We start from the raw sequence: 17,516 nt of genomic DNA, 5'->3' as shown, positions 1-17,516 counted from the left end.
ACTACAAATGCGGCTGTATAAAAAAAAAAAAAAAAAAAGAAAAACAGGCTGCGACGACCCTGGATGTGGTGAAAGCCAGGCAAGTTGCATCGATCACAGCAGAAAACAAATACATTTGCTGAAAGACAAAACAAGCTGCAGATTGCAGTCTACCTCCTCGTCATGTGAGGCCTCCTTTCTGTTTGGAAAGAGGGCTCGTCCTGCCAGCCCTCCGCCCCAACCCGCTCGTTACTGTTTTCTATGGACCTATTCATTCCGTCGAGTCATAGAATAGGACTTTGGTTCTCGTATCAGAAATGTGAGCATCAGCGATCAATACCTTTTTTTTTTTTTTTTTTTTTTTTTTTTTCTGTCCGCGCAAGACCTAAGACAGCTACAGTGTAGTACGCTGTTCACAGAATCCTGTTTTGTTTTCATCAGACTGGCTTCCAGTGTCTCCATTGCAGAAGTCACATCCAAAGCATGCTCTGTGGTTAGGGCTGCACAATGCATGTGATGTGCATTAGCCTGGTATGACCCCTTTTTTAACAAATTGAAAACAAAAACATGCCATTGGGAGCGGGGTTGGAGGTTATAGAGTGAGAAGGAATAAGTCATTATGTGGAGACCACAGGAAGAGGTTTGATTTTATTATGTGCACGTTCAGTGCCACTGATCTCTACGTAGGTTCAATTCATTCATCACAAAACCTTTTGTTCTACAACTAAATTACATTTTTATGCAAGATACTAACAGATAAAATGTGCGAATTAATCCATCCTGGAAACTGATGTGTGAGCGAATCGGTTCTTTGTTGGCTGTTGACTAAATGGCTGTTGACACAGCACCTATGGCCAATCCCAACATAACCTGCTAACATGCAATACAGTTTGTATGATATCACAGGGATGGATCAGGATATAATGTGAAAACGGTACAGAGCACGTCCATGGGAGAGACAAAAATTGCACAGCGCGTGACTGAATAAAAGACAGAAATTGCTGCAGGAAGGTAACATTGTCATGACTCACTTCAAAACAACCCTTTTATTCGATTAACAAACGGGGTTTGAAAACATCATGTGATATACCTATGCTACACTCGTACGTGGACACCTGCCAGGGCATTAGAGCGGAGTCGGTCGCCCATTAGCGTGATAATAGCCCCAGACGGCCTTTTCCACGAGACGTTTGAGGGATTTCTTCGCTGGGATTTGCGTCCGGGGCGCCGATGCTTTGTTTCACGGTGGGGGGGGACTTCCACAAAACGCTGTGGTGAAGTTCAAAGCAAAGGATTGTTTAGACTGTCATTCCTCCTCCACCAAACTTTACAATCGGTGCTATATTTGAACAGGTGTTTTTATACAGTGTGTTTATTTGTTAACGTTTCTACCATGTAGATGTTTTAGAACTGGCCTTCCCACCGAACTTATATAAATAAGATGTTAAAAAAACTCATTTATATCTCTACATAGCAGATTATGTTTGTTGAAGCTGTTTGTGATTATGAAGAAGGGGCTCTTTTTCGGAGACCCGGGGACAACTTCATTACTTTGTCACATGTTGGTTGCAGAGTAAATGTTAACACAACGCGGATAAACAAGTTTGAAATTGAAAATATGAGCAATAAAAATGTCTAAATCATCCACGGGGATGAGTGACGCGGTTTATGTTTAATCTCATTTCTCTCCAGTCCTCGATGGCGTTGTACCCAAAACCCGAGTCTTCTTCAATTCATTGTCGATCATTATCAGATACAAACTCCCATTTAAGATGCTTGATACGCAGTGTTGGTGATACGCAGGCTTCTCTGGTTATAGACACACAGGTAAAACAGCGTCCGGGGATGTTGTCTCGCGGCATTTGCAGCATTTGTGGATCGTTTGTGAAGCGAATCCCAAGATATAGTTTTCAAACTGACGCCTGGGTTGCTGTGCTGTCTGAATTTTTTTATTTTTTTTTTTCTTTCTGGTCAGTCTTGGTACAAATACATCGGGACATCAAAAACAATGGACTGCAATCAATTCCAATGGTAAACGGCTGGATAGAGTAAAGGAGGAAATGTGGGAGTTGACACATTTATTATCCTAAATGCCCTGTATGGAACACAGCGTCATTGAATTCAAGTAAATAAACTAATTCAGGGATACAGCAGCTTTTTTCTCTATTAGTGTGAGAGAAGTCACAGGGATTAATATTTCTTCGACAAACTGCAATTCTTTTTTTTAATAGTTTTTGATTGATATTTTATTTTCTTGGGGGTTTTTTTTGCTCCCACACAAACTACTGGGCAGTAATTGTTGATATCCTGTTTTCGAACACCGATGACCATCTATGGAGTGTGTTTGTTAGAATGAATCCATCAATGCATATTTAAGAGGGATCCTCATGTTTGGTATTGTTGGTTTGGATGTCAGATGAGAAAAATTTAATTCAACAAAGATGCCTGTGCTTCTCAGGGTTCCTTGACAGCCAATAAAGGATAAGATCAACCATAATAAACAACTCAGAGGTTACATACACTGATCAGCCACAACATTAAAACCACTGACGGGTGAAGTGAATACCACTGATCATCTTATTCCAATCGCACCTGTCGAGGGGTGGGCTATATTAGACAGCAGGTGAACAGGAAGCAGGAGAAATGTTCAAGCGTAAGGATCTGAGCGACTTTGACAAGGGCCAAATCGTGATGGCTAGAAGACTGGGTCAGAGCATCTCCAAAACAGCAGGTCTTGTGGAGTGTTCCTGGTATGCAGTGGTTAGTACCTACCAAAAGTGGTCCCAGGAAGGACAACCGGTGAACCGGCGACAGGTTCATGGATGCCCATGGGCTCATTGATGCACGTGGGGAGGAAAGTCCAGCCCGTCTGGTCCGATCCCACAGAAGAGCTACTGTAGCACAAATTGCTGAAAAAGTTAATGCTGCTATGATAGAAAGGTGTCAGAACACACGGTGCATCACAGCTTGCTGCGTATGGGGCTGCAGAACCACAGACCAGTCAGAGTACCCATGGTGACCCCTGTGCACCGCCCAAAAGCACCTACAATGGGCATGTGTGAGTCAGAACTGGACCATGGAGCATTGTAAGAAGGTGGCCTGGTCTGATGAATCATGTTTTCTTCTACATCATGTTGATGGTCGGGGTTAGGGTGCGATCAGATCGAGCATCTGTGGGATGTGCTGGAACAACAAGCCTGATCCATGGGGGCCACACCTAACAACTTCCAGGGCTTAAAGGATCTGCTGCTAACGTCTTGGTGCCAGATACCACAGGACACCTTCAGAGGTCTTGTGGAGTCCATGCCTCCACGGGTCAGAGCTTTTTTGGCGGCATGAGGGGGAGCTCCACAATATTAGTGGTTATTAGTGGTGGTTTTAATGTTGTGGCTGATCGGAGTAGGTTAAGCCTTACTTCCTAATCGTTTCACTGTTTTGCTGAGGCAGGGCTGTAAATGTCAATAACAATGTGTGGGAGTCCCTCCCCAATATATATATATATCCTGAACAAAATTATACTTCTAATTATACTAAGAATCAATTGTACATGCAGTAAAAATAATCTTGACATAAACACAACACCACCACCTTCACCTTTCCGATCACACTTTTTAAGACAAGGCTCTGTAAGGATAACAATGTCTGGGACAGTTTCACAATACAAATCATGAACAGAATCTAGTTGAGCCAAAATACTCCTTTGATTTAAATGAAGGAGACTGAGCCTGTGGCAATTGTTAAAACCAAGAAGGGTCCATTTCAGTGGTGTCATGAAGTTGAGCGATGATGGGAATACGATTATTTACAGCAAAAATTTGCCCGGTGCAATCCTACAGGGCAGGTGACAATGGGAACGGTTTAAATAGACCCGAGATACACCTCTGCGTCATATATATGAATTTAATTCAATCAAAATCCAGCTCGACAGTAACAAAAAAAAAGTGGGGCTAGGTGATTTTTGTTGTTATTAAGCTGCGGTGGTTACGGTGGAAAGCAAAACCACAGCTCTGCGGTTGTGACTCTAAACAGCATTTGGTGTCGGATCTAAGCTGGCCTCTGCTTGCTGCAGTTCACTGTTTCCTGTGCAACACCCGAGTCGACCAGCTGTACACTGTACAAAACACGAAGACACTCTAGCTGCAAGTCACTCTACCCTGATAATAGTGCAATGATAATAGCAATATTTCCATTTCCACCAATAATTCCATTTCAACTCTACATGTTTCTGTAAATTAGTCTGTAGGGTCAAACACAATTTAATAATAACAGCATGTCCTTCAAGTTTATAAAAAAAAAAAAAAAAAAAAAAAAAAAGTTAACTTCCCTTTTTACAATGGAAGAGATGCTATTTTACATATATATAAAAAAACAACCTTTAGTTCATTTGAATCAGCTTTCAATTTAAATAATATATCCGCACCCAAGTAAGACAGATCATGTCTACCCTTAAGGCCAAAAACTTCAGAAGAGTTTTCATGGAACCCCGAGAAAGACACTTACACCGTTTATGTATGCAAGGAAAACATTTGGGCTTAGTGTTCACAGATGAGCAGATAATATACATGTGTGTGGTCTCAGTGGTCATTAAATACACTCTAATATAAATGTCATAATCTGTTATCTAACAGAATAAACCACTCCTTCTTCAGCAAATAGCCTTAATCTTTTACTTGTCTCAGAAGTCTAAATAAATAAATTAAGAAATGTTTGTTTAGACAAAACAAGGATAAATATTGATAAAAAAAAAAAAAAAAAGGAACTGGCATGCTGCACAGCCATATATCCCTGATGGGTTTGAGGAAAAAGATGAGCTCCTCTTTGTGGCAGGATTTGGAATAACATGCTTCACTGGAACGCAGTGAGGGATCTTTGGATCTTTGTAAATTGTTCTAATTTCATTTCAGTTTGATGTGTAGAAATAAATGGAAAATCAGGCACCTTCATTCAGGATACGTCAGATTTGTACTTTACATTGCATTATGTTTAACATCTAGATTGATTATTTTTATTGTGGGTTTCTTTGGTTCACTCATTCAAGGTATTTGCCCGGGCCTTGCTCCAGCCTCCTGCCTTATATGAGAGGGTGAGAATAATATACTGTAGGTTATTTAGCATTTAGAGCTCAGAACATATTTCCCAATCTATCCGGGTTAAATACAGACACACAAACACATCCCTCACCGGCTAGACAACTTGGGTCTGGAATGGTGTCTCAGCAGTTTGATGGTCATCTTGGAAGGGATAATCTCACTGAGGACCCCCCCCCCCCCCAGCCCAGACTGTTTTGTCTGGGACTCCAATATGTATGACACAGACTTCCATACAATGAACATACAATAAACCAGAACACAGGCCACAAAGAAAAAAAACCAAACAAACAGGCAAGTAAAAAGGAGCAGAAACTGAGCATTGTATAATGGAGACGGTCCACTACTTGGCTGATAGAAACACTGGCGCCATCCTCTGTGTTTCCTGATAAGGCAAAACTATTTAAAGAAGTCATCTGCAGAGGAGGGTCCCCTTCACTCTTGAGAGAGCGAAGATTAAAAATCTGTTTATGCTCAAAATAGGGACTTGGTCTGCATCTGGCTATATACGGTCTTCCATACATTTTCCAGGAGATGAAATATAATTTCTAGTAAAGTTTAAAACCAAAACTGACACTCTAGCTCTCACGCACACACACGGCTCCTTCTTACACAAACGTTAACTTAAAATACATCACTTTCCCCTGCTTGTACACAAAAATACTCCCACAAACACATTGGTGGCTTAAATAAAACGTTCTGCACGTTTCTGAAAGAGTAAACTTTACATATGGGACTCAAATTCTACGTGTGAGAGTGAATAACGATCTTGGTAATATGATGACTGAGGTGAAAATCTCAGGAGTGAATCACAACACCGTTAGAGGTGGCAAGAAACTGCCAAAGGATCTGTGGCCTATGACTCCGTCAAGGACGAGCATTGCTCTGAGTTTCAAATAACCTTAATGAGCATGAACAGCCCAGGAAGGTGTTTTCACTGAGTTCACCCATGTTGAGGTTTTGAGTCAAAAACATAATCTTGTCTGCGGTTTGAGCATCTGTGGTTTAATAACTATGTGGCTGTTTGTCTTATCTTCTTCCGCTCAATGTGTGGCATTAAGCCAACGTGTTTTATTTTATTTTATTTATTTATTTTTTGAAATCAGAGGGCAACTACTTTCAATTAAGTGACACAAATGAGGGCCAGTCAGTAAAAAATTGCACTCGTTAATAAGAAAAAAAAAAAGGTTGAAACAGAGCCAGAAGAAAGATCAATATTTATATTATTTATATACCTGCATTTAAAATAAATGCATTTCCATTTCAAAGAAATCACATCAGATCTATAATAACACAAGCATATTTATAAAATATAGCCAGAAGCAGTGATTTGAGTTTTCAACCCCAAATCAAGATATGTATACAGATTGAAAGACTAACCTCTGTGGAAGAATTACAAACTCTTCATTCAGATTCAAGGTGGTTAAGTGACATTATACAGCAGAAAGGAGAGATCCGCACACCAAAACAGCTCTCGTTTAAAGTAAGTAAGTTCAATTTGAACACAGCTCCAAAAGTTGAAAAACCTGACGTTTAAAACTTTTATGTTATACATACAAATTGAACTATTTTCTTTTTAGATTAAACCAAAAGTAAAACAATAATGCTTCTGGCCTAACAAATGAAATGGCAATGAGTCCCATGTCAAAATTTTTTTTTAAATACAACAAATCCCTTAGGTAATCCAAGGGTATGGACTAATTAGTGTATAAACACTTCCAGTTAAGAAGTTCACTGAATCCCGAGGGCCTTGTCCAGAAAGTTGGCAAAGTTTTTTGTCAGTCCAGGCGTGAAAGGCAGCAGAACAGAGAGGTCCATGGTTTGCAAGGTCTCTACGAGGGAACTGAAATTTTCGTACAAGAGAAAAATATTGTTACCGTGGTTTCTGCTCAGTTCTGCAGTTAAAACTCAATTTTAACCATGTATAAACTAGACTGTGTAGAAAACCAACCTGCAGGTGCAGTACAGCAGGTGAGACTCCATGTGCAGCTGCTTCGCCAACTCCAGCTGATGGTTGTCCATCAGCTTGTCATTGACCACGACCAGCAGAGGCTTCCTTGCTCCGAGGGCTTCCAGACAACTCCCTGCTCCTAGAGAAACATGGCTTGTGGATTCAGGATATGATTTGATGGTGAGACTAAACAGAATTAATTAGAATGGACTCGTGCTTTTTGGAGCAGCCGCATACCCGCATGGCTGATCACGAGGTCGGCACGCCTCATGTCTTCGGCAATTGAATCTTTGAAGCGATAGGCCTCCAGTTTAAGACCTTGACAACTCTCTGGACCCGGAAGAACTGAGCCTCGTCCGACCTGGAGGACGACATGCTCGTATCCATGATCCTTCAGTGCCTTTGAGAAACAAAGAAAGTTAAGAGACATTGAAGTCATATCGATTCATCTACTATTTCTGGGATGGGGGAGATGGGTGAAATGTGGCCTCTGCAGAGGCCACCACCGGCCACCATTCAAAAGCATGTGCATGTGTGTGTGTGTATGCATATGTTGTAGTGTGGCGTGTCGTGTGGTGATTAAAGATTCTTCTTCTAATTCTTCTCATTTCTATTCAATTTTTACATCTCACAATAACAAGACCCCTCCCCACTCGTTTTTAGTTGTCAAGGTGTTTGGGTATTACAGCATTTTCAAACGATCCCTCCAGCAAAGCTGGGTATGTCCTAACACTAACATCTTCAGGGAGGAAACACAAAACAAAGGCATTTAGATGCTAAAGGAAAAACAAGAAGATAGGCTTCAAATTAGATCTTGATGGGCATCATCACAGTAAATGACAGGGAACAGTAGCCAAGAAGGTGCTTTAAAAAGCATTTACCATCATGGCAATACTCATTTTGGAAAATAACCTATAATACCTGTGTTGTGAGCATTAATTATAGATAATTATAGAAGAAAATATATAGAATTTGACAAAAAAGATAGGAAATAAATGTCCTCATTATATACATAATGATAATGATTGTGACAATGAAAGGCATCCAAGGAACTGACTGCACCGCTGTTATTCTACGGACTGTACCGACCGTACCGCTCGACGGTTCCGGTTTCTAGTCGGCCGGGAATGTTGGTTGCACGGACCGTAAAACCCCTTGAACGGAGGTTTGAACGTGGTGCACGTACCTCCACGGCACCGGGGGAAGTAACACTTGTGACGAGCTCGTCAAAGCGCGTCGTGCCCACGGTCACAAACACCGTCTTCATGGTTGTTTTGGTCAGGACCAGTTCGCAGGCGACAGGCGAGCAGAGGCGCCGACTTCGTGACGTCATTTCCTGTCTTGCGGTCTCAGTCAAACTAAGTCTTTAGCCACACTGCCACCTAGCGGCTAGGAAACTCCCCCTGCGCTGAATAATAATATTTATATCAATAGAATATAAATATAATCAATAACACAACCCAAATAATACCATTACCTCATTATAGAAGATCTATAAATATATTAAATGTTAAACATTAAGGCCTTGCCGAGGACATGGGGTCGGTAGGTCGCTCGATATTACTAAATCTTCTTCTTTCGGCTGCTCCCGGAAATCTAAAACCAACTGCTGCATGGCAAATACAATGTGAAAAAGACAAACAAATAGACAAATACTTTGCTATGTTATGTTGAATATTTGTTATTGTCACTCCACTACAAGCTATATGACTATCTTAAAAGATGCAAATCATGGAAAGAAAATGGAAAACAATATCTAGGGAAAGAAAATCTGAAAATGGAAAACAATATCTAGGGAAAGAAAATCCATCCACTGAAAACCATGGGAGGGTTTTCCTATAAATTAAACTTCCTCTCCAGAAGCTTTTCCCATTTTTAGGCAGTTGGAGTGCTTGGACTCGAAATCACAACAAGTGACAGTTTTGATTTAAATGAACAAATTACTCTGGATTTGACAGATTTTCTATTCCTATACTAGAAGTGCACAATTCAGGCTGAAGGGTCGGGGTGCTAATATGTATATAACATAGCTGCCATGGCCTTCGCTGACTAAAATGGATTTATTTATCTTATTCGGGATGTCTGAAATGTTGACCTAAATAGCGTTTTATCAGACCTTAGTCACTGTTGAGTCATGTTGCAGAGAACAAGCTGGAATGTGATGAAACGCTCTCAAAGTCTGTCATGCCACAATGTCATCTGCCTCTGCAGGTCTTTATTGTTTCTGATTCAGAACTGGTAACCTCCCTTTGGGTCTAGTTAAAGGCCAAAACCCTTCGAAAATCTATCTTACAAGGTGAAAAAGGGCCATCACAGTTGATATCAGATACAGTAAATACTATTTGGCCTGGGAGACAAAAGAAAATAATCACAAAGAAGCCAGCATGAAACAGGAAGTATTTAAGGCTCTGTAAAGTTCTTGGTTTCAAGAACAAAAGACTATCGCAAAGTCTCAAAGCAGAAATGAACTAGTATAAATTTAAATGTTAAAAATTAATTGGCTATCGTGTCGTTAGATTATAATAAATAGATATTAAGAAAAACAAACCAAATAAGAAAAAAACACCATGTTAGGTTTAACAGGGCAGGAATTTTGTTCAAACCATTTTGCAGGTTTACCTTCTCCACTAAAGTCTGTTCAATTTGAGGTCAACCAATCGTTTAAGCATCCTTACGCGTTATTCAACTTTGGTCGTTAACGATAGGAAATCTGTCATAAAACTCCTCATATCAATTTTAAAGTGTAAAGCCTGCGCACCCAAATAACAATGTTCCTTTCTTTTTTAATGGTTTGAGAAAACTCAAGCCCAGAGAGTCAACAGGCTCATCCTGGTCACATCAAGTTGGTTTGGTGGAACATTTTTATTTTTTTTATCATACATACTTCCACATGTGCTTTTCTGTACATACTAACTGAGAACAGACCGAACCTCCTACCTGATCAATAGCTTATGAAGAGATGATCAATATCCTTAAAATTCAATAATGCACATTCACATCAGAGAATAATGTTGGGGTTCACAACACTGGGAGAGGAGGAGAATGTTTTCTACTGACAGCAATGAGCACGAGTCAGGCCGTTGCCAATTGTTGTTGTGGGATATTCATGAGCTCCAGGAAGTATGCATGATTAAAAATTAAAAGTGTCCCTCCGTTGTCAAATACTGCTTTATGGGATTCAAAACATGAAACATGTTACAATATAAAATATCAAAGATATAATGATTAAGCAGCTTTTTTTAAAAAGAGCCACAGACACAACTCCTACTATTTACCTCGGGAATACACCCAACTCAAAAAAAAAAAAAAGAAAAAGAAAAGAAAAACAATACAGTAAAAGTCCCGTATGGCCACTCGAAACCCAATTCGATCGGTCTGAAGAGTAGCTCCATCTTGGGTCACAGCGAAGGCCATTAAGATTAACGCAGAATGTGTTCTAGAGTCAAGATATTAAAAATAGGTCAGCTTCATGGGACAGCGTCTCCTCTGAGGCAGTTTGTGGTGGCGAGTCCCAAACCGTCCCTTCGCAGGAACACAGCCAGCTGCGGGAAGTCGCCAGCGGGGGCTCGACTCAACTCGGCCCTCGGTTCACGGGTCGTCAAAACAGGACGCGGCTGTTGTGATCCCAACCATTGATGAATCTATGAGAAATAAAATAAAATAAATAAACAAACAAACAAAAAAACTCCCAGAAACAATTAACTACAGGTTCTTACAGGTAGGTCTGAGATTTAGAAGCTCACGCAGCTCACCCGTCTGGGCAGGTACCAACATGTTGACGTCGTCGTCACATTATGAAAAGTATACTTCCTGTCACGGAACATGGTGTCATTTTCAGGATATTACATATTCCCCTTTGTCTGGTTTCCATGGCCTGGCTTACAGGCCTCCAGTTGATTTTCCCCGTCTCTGCTTTTGAGGTGCTTTCTTTTTACCCCCCCCCCCCCCCCCCCACCTATCGTCTCTCCACACACACACACACACACACACACACACACACACACACACACACACACACACACACACACACACACACACACACACACACACACACACACACACACACAGCGCTTCATTCCACATTCTTTCTGTGATCTTATGATAACAGACTAAACCAACAGCGCTCGGAGGACGACACCCACTCATCTTTCTCACATCCAACGTTTGAGGTTTCGATCCGCGGCGAATGCCGATTTTCCCCTCAAACTGAAAATTCAAAATGATTACACGATGTCACAGCACGTTGTGTTACGTCTCAGAACACGAGCGGATGGAGTGTCATACGTTATAGCTCTTTTTTTCTTTTCTCTCTTCGGTACGGAGAGAGGAAGAACAAAATGTATGTTCAAACATGATCCCCGGTTTATGAAGGGGCGAGCGGCTCGTACCAGCTCCTCACTGTATCACACAGGCCGTGCAGCACTGTTCCTGCTTTTCGGGCAGCGTCGAATAGTTCATCTGCCGGACGATCTCGGCAAACAGCTCGTCCACCATGGTCTTGCTCTTGGCCGAGGTCTCGATAAAGGGGCAGCCCCACTCTTGGGCCAGGGCTCGGCCGTCGGAGCCGGCCACCTCGCGCTCGGACTCCAGGTCCACTTTGTTCCCGACCAGGATCAGCGGTACTTTCTCGAACCGCTTCACGCGGACTATTTGGTCTCGCATGGGTCTGATATCCTGAAAGACAAGAGGAAAGGAAGGGGGGTGGGGGTGTGTGTGTGGGGGTGAACTTCACTGGGTGGATCCTGCCTGGGGGGGAAACTGGGTTACACCAGAATGTTAAAAGTAGGCCAAAGAAAAAAGGCCCAAGTTCTGCAAATTCGTCCAGTCCCCGAACCATCATCTACACATGTCTGCAGACGGCTGACCGACCCGACATTTTAACAGATCTGATGTTTTTGGAAACTACATTCCACAATCGTGTTTTCATCCAAATCTAAGGGGTATTTCAACCCTCTGTTAGAAATAACGCGAGGAATAGAAGGCGAATTAGGGTGGTGTCCATCAGTTGCGCTGGGGAAAATTAACCGTCCACCCGAATTTGAATGTTTCGATCGTCAACGCCAATCCATGGATCTTCCGCAGTAGGTAGACGATGCATTGTATCGCGTCAAGTTTAATCTTACACCACTATTACAGCGGGGAAAACGGAACCGAAAATAAAACCAGATCAACGTGTTGATCGCAATTGTTTATAAGACTATTAATCGTCAACAGAAATTCCGCGATCGTGACTGCCCTGGGGGTCTCAGCAGAACCCAAAACACAACACTGACAGGACGCGCATTCCGACCCCGGCGCGAATAATTAACGTAGCGTAGCCGCGTTAAAGGCGGTTTACCTGGAAGCTCTGCTGGTTCACCAGGCTGTAGACCAGGATGAAGCCCTGGCCGTTCTTGATGTACAGGTCCCGCATGGAGGCGAACTGCTCCGTGCCCGCCGTGTCCAGGATCTCCAGCACGGAGGGCGACGAGTCCACCTCGATCTCCTTCCGATAGAAGTCCTCGATCGTGGGGTCGTACTTCTCGATGAATGTGCCGGTGACGAACTGCACGGTGAGGGCGGACTTGCCCACGCCGCCGCTCCCCAACACAACAACTTTGTATTCCTTCATTTGGGGACTCTGACCTGGCTACTTAGCAAGCTAACGAGCTAGCAACGCCGCTATAGTCGCGGTAACGACATTTATCCAGACTACGACAACCCCGACGAGGGCAATGGCGAATGACGAAATCCTAGCAACGCGGGCCTTGTTTATTACCAGAAGCCCCCCAAAACCCGACCGCCAGCTAATGACAGCGGCGGCGTTACGCAAGTTAGCCCGCAAAGTTGTTGCTCGCCGTTAAAAGCTAGCTTGTGCTAGCTAGTGTTAGCTCGCCGCGAAAGCTTCGGCTCTTTTTTTGAGATTCGGTTTTTGAGGAGTCACTCGTGAAGAAAAGGAGTCGGTGGACTCTCCGACTTTCCAACGAACGAGAATCGTCGGCGGGCTCTGTTGGTTTGGGAACACGAGTCTTTTAATTCAGTAAATTGGATTTAGGCGGAAGAATGCAAACTTCTCGACTCGCCCGGGAAACTCCTTTAGCCTTCTTGTTTCAAACACGTTCATTTTGGCAGAGGAACCCAAAGCGTGAATCACAAAAATAGATGAGTTTAGTCAAAATGTCTTTTGGTGGAATGCAAAGTACATACAGTATATGGAATGTGTGAAATGACTCGAACTTTTCAGAGTGTCGCTCTAATTGAGTCCGAAGTTTTTTGTTTTTTGACTTTCAGTCATGACTTTTTTCATTCGTTTTCTGTTTATAAGTCGAAGATTCACTCCGTCGCCCGCTGCTTTGCCGGAGTGGCCTCAGGCCCACGAGTCATTTAATGATTCGTTCCCCGCGGACGAATCGTTCGCGAGTCTCGAATCGCGGCAACGCCAACTCCGGCTCGCCGCCCGTCGACGCCGCACGGAGCCGCGCTCAGCCCGGACCGACGGACCTCGCCCGGAGCCTGCGGCGGACAGGCTGCAGGTCGGCGGGTCTCCCACCACGACGCGCGGTGTCGCTGCGTTAGGACGGCATGCTGGTCCGCTGCTGGTTCCGCTCTCTCAACGGGCGGCTAATGGCGGCCCACCGCGAATGGAACACGCTCCTTCAAAGATCCGCGGTCTGGGTCTGGGTCTGGTTCTGGTTCTGTGTCTGGGTTTGTGATTGATCACGTTCTCGTCCGGACATTGGGACTTCCGGTGCGTTTTTACCCTCAGTAAATAAAATAAAGCTTTCATAGTTTTAATACGTATAAGAACGGTCATTCTTAAAATATGAGGCTTATTATGACAACACATATTAAGTACAACTATACATTCAATTGAGTTTCATTTAGTACCAGTAAAAACAACAAAGGCCTCTCTCTTGCAGCATTTTAGCGACATCAATTCATAATAAATAATAGAGATGAATAGAAACCTGCAAAAATTGACACACCCCAGCCAATCACCATTAAGGACTTTATTAAAGTAAAACCAAAATAGCAGAAGTCATCATATAGGCACATTAACCTTGAATATTCATACACTGCAAAAAAAAAAAAAAAAAAAATCGGCATGGAGCACATACAAGCACAGGAAGCAAAAATATAGTGAGGATACAGCACGGGCGACTAAGAAACAAAGCAGTTTGTCCGAGAGTGATATAGAAAGTTTGTCCTAGAGTGGCAGAGGGAGGAGTTGTTTTTTAATTATATGGCTTCATCTGAACAGTCTTTGTCCCTCATCATCATCATCATCATCATCATCGTCGTCGTTCTGTTCAGCGCTCCAGCTTTGCATCGCTCACCGACTCCGCGTACGCCCCCCCGTCGTCGTACAGGCTGCTCTGCGATTTATTATTATTTTTAAACGTGAGGCCAATGATGAAGGCACAATTAGAACGTAACGATTTCGGAACGATAGAAGAAACGGCCTCGGAATAAAAGAACGACATCCCTACACGTTGAATCGGGGGGGGTCGAAGGTCGAAGGCTCCGCCCGATGCGCGTCAGAGGAAGCGTTGCTGGCCTTCACATTCCCGTGGTGCAGAGGCAAAAACCTTTATCCGTTTACACATTTTATGATCAAATATTTTCTCTCCCCCCTCCCCCCCATTCTCCACATTCTGAGGGCCTCGAACCGCTGCCCTCGTGTGAGTTCCAGTCAGTCCGACACAAGGACGCATGCCATGGCAACAAAATCAGCGGCTTCGACGGCGATAAAAAGGGCGAATGAACAGAGTTTTAAAAGGGGTGTTGTTGTTAGAAATACACTGGAAAAACAGTTTTTGTTCTTTATTTAAATTTTTTTTTTTAAACTTAAATCCCAAGGAAAATTCAGATGCACCGTGTTTTCGGATGATTAACGTGGAAAAACGGACCAAAACAACCTTATTTCACAAACACGATAGAAATGCAATTATTATACGTTTGTGCGCTCACATCCGCCGATCTTGAGATCAACCCCCCCCCCCCTAGTTGCTTTTTAACAGGCTACCCTTTGCTCATTATTTGGGGTATTTTACTGGTGATAAGTGTGGAATCAACCATAGATTCAAGAGTTTGGATTTTCAACTCTAATGCAGTATTTTGATTTGAAGCCAACCATTCATCTTTTACAGCAATGCAATGTCAGGCTTTGCAAACAGCAGGGCTTTAGCAAACAGCAAGGGACGTGTCCCTCAAAACACTCTATTTTTTTTTTTTGTAATGTATTAAAATTATAAATTTATAACTGCGTCTTTAACAATACAGTGATTTTGTTTTTATCGGTTTTCTCTATATTTATTCAAAATAAATTTTAAATATTTTGACATAGTTATGTACATAAGTGCAAACAAGGTGAATATTACACATTCGTACACCTCAGCAACAATAGACATCTCCCAGCACAGCTGAGCAAGCCAGAGAGTAGAGAGACCTGATGGACCACCAGCTCCCAAAACGTCTGAGAGAGGGTCCAAATAAAGGGTGTGTCACAACGCCTTTTCATAATAACTCTGCATTTTGCAATAACTTGACACATTTGATGACACATATTGTATAATAGGTAATTACAATGTAATGGGTGATAATAACGAATTTTGTATAATAATGATTATAATAATAAAATAGGTTGTTACGTATTCCAGGGGTTCAAAACAAAGTGAGAATTTATAAAGTAGTAAAGTACGACACTTTATATAAATGAAGACGGCAATTTTGATGCGTTATTACAAACTGCGTTGAATTATTACAGATTCATCATAATACGTTTTAACCCCCCACAATAAGCAATAACATTAATAAGGTTTATTCTACATACACGTGTTATATTTTGGAAAGTTATTATAAAATGCGGCGTTATTGTGTAACGTGTTGTTGCAGGGTGAGAGTGGGAGTGAGATGTAGGTCCCAATTTATTTATTTATTTATTTTCTAAGATGGAGTATTTAATTCTAGCACTTAGTCCATAAGCCTCTCTATCCCCTGACAGATTAAGTGTTTGCTTTAAAGGCTAACATCCATTCTTTCTTTCGACAAGAATATAATGTACACGAAAAAAAAAAAAACACCCCAAATGAAAAATACAATTAAGACCCAATAAACAAAACAAAGTTCCCACTTGATCTCCCCTTAAAGACCTTTGGATATTAGAAGGATTTATGTTTTCCACAAAAAAACAAAAAAAACATGAAATCATTTGGCAATCCAAGACAAATTAATTGAACATTCCCGATCTTAATAAGTTAATGTTGTATGTTTCAATTTCAATCAATGTGAAAATAAAACCACAATTAGGATAATACAAAGGTAGCCATGTTGTCATTTTGTTGCCATAGCAACAGCAACTTTTTATCATTAACAATGACTCAGTCATTGTATACAAATCTAGATTCACATACTTGTTTATTAGTCTACCACAAACTATTTTTGATGTATAAATGGATATTTAATATTTTCATGCTATGATTTATTACTAATAACTAATAGTTATTTCCATACATAGCAATCAAAATGTTATACAGTGATTGAGAAATACGGCCTAAAGCCTTGTGTCCTGTAAAAGGGAATTATCAGGACCAAATCTGTCCACAAACTAAAGGATCTGTCCATTGCACACAATGATCACAACATTTGCATATTGTGGACAGACAGGGTGTGGGGTACGACAGAATGGTACAAAGGATTCTTAACAAAACCAGAGAGAGAGACACAGAGAGAGAGAGAGAGAGACATAAGAAATGAGATCAAATCTTTTCTAGTACATACATGTTAATTTTTCAAGCTTGTGTACCAGGAAGATACACTTTTTTTTTTTAAACAGAATGGACACTGATAAAAATCGAAGTTTACTTAAAATTCAGATGCCCTCTTAGAGGCACAATTTCTATATCAAGTATTTTGTAATTCCAGCTGGATAACAGTTGGTGAAGGCATAATGATGTGACAGAGAAGAGGGAGGATAAAGAAGAGACAAGAAGTCGTTATTTTTTTGTTGTTTTTTTTTTCCCCACTTGACAATGCAAACCCTCCAAAACTCCCAACATTGAGACAAAATAACTTGTCTGGACATTCTTATCATCCCTTCATTGAATGAGCAAAACATTTCTGTTTTTACCTCTTCATATCTGTTAAGAAATGTAGGGACTGCATTTGCCCACAGATAGATTAAAAAGTAGTCACACCACCCATTAACATTAAATATAAATCTATATAACAATACACGTAACTTTAGATGACTTAACACAGTATCAGCATGATATTTATGTGAACTTTCAGAAATATTCTATATATATTGTGAGTTATTACATTTCGACATGCCATTGTTTAAGATGAGCATGTTTAAAATGTTTGCATTAAATACATTCACGACACAGTAACATGACTTAAACATGAACAACTTCAGTGGGAAATTATGTCAATTTCATAACTTTTTCAACTAACCCGATATGCGATTCATTGTCTCTTTTTAACACGTTTACGTATGCACACAACTCACTGAGGGTATT

The 17,516-nt window shown here is 41.4% G+C and overlaps 2 protein-coding genes across 2 annotated transcripts; both read right to left on the bottom strand.

Annotated features, from left to right (window-relative positions):
• Positions 1–6,328: 6,328 nt before the first annotated feature.
• LOC307236213 (UDP-N-acetylglucosamine transferase subunit ALG13) lies at positions 6,329–8,326 on the bottom strand. Its single transcript, XM_080008549.1, has 4 exons — positions 8,204–8,326; positions 7,255–7,417; positions 7,018–7,156; positions 6,329–6,909 (listed from the first exon to the last, which is right to left on the bottom strand). Exons 1-4 carry the CDS (start codon positions 8,282–8,284, stop codon positions 6,798–6,800), a joined length of 495 nt encoding a protein of 164 aa, XP_079864675.1. The 5' UTR covers positions 8,285–8,326; the 3' UTR covers positions 6,329–6,797.
• Positions 8,327–9,202: 876 nt separating this feature from the next.
• On the bottom strand, positions 9,203–12,911 carry rap2c (RAP2C, member of RAS oncogene family). The gene is made up of 3 exons (XM_080008755.1): positions 12,356–12,911; positions 11,406–11,691; positions 9,203–10,658 (listed from the first exon to the last, which is right to left on the bottom strand). Exons 1-2 carry the CDS (start codon positions 12,626–12,628, stop codon positions 11,413–11,415), a joined length of 552 nt encoding a protein of 183 aa, XP_079864881.1. The 5' UTR covers positions 12,629–12,911; the 3' UTR covers positions 9,203–10,658; positions 11,406–11,412.
• Positions 12,912–17,516: the final 4,605 nt, after the last annotated feature.

Source organism: Zeus faber (genome assembly GCF_960531495.2).
Source record: "Zeus faber genome assembly, chromosome: 10".
NCBI lineage: Eukaryota > Metazoa > Chordata > Actinopteri > Zeiformes > Zeidae > Zeus > Zeus faber.
Note: the sequence above shows the minus strand (reverse complement) of the source record. Positions and strands in the feature narration are given on the sequence as shown.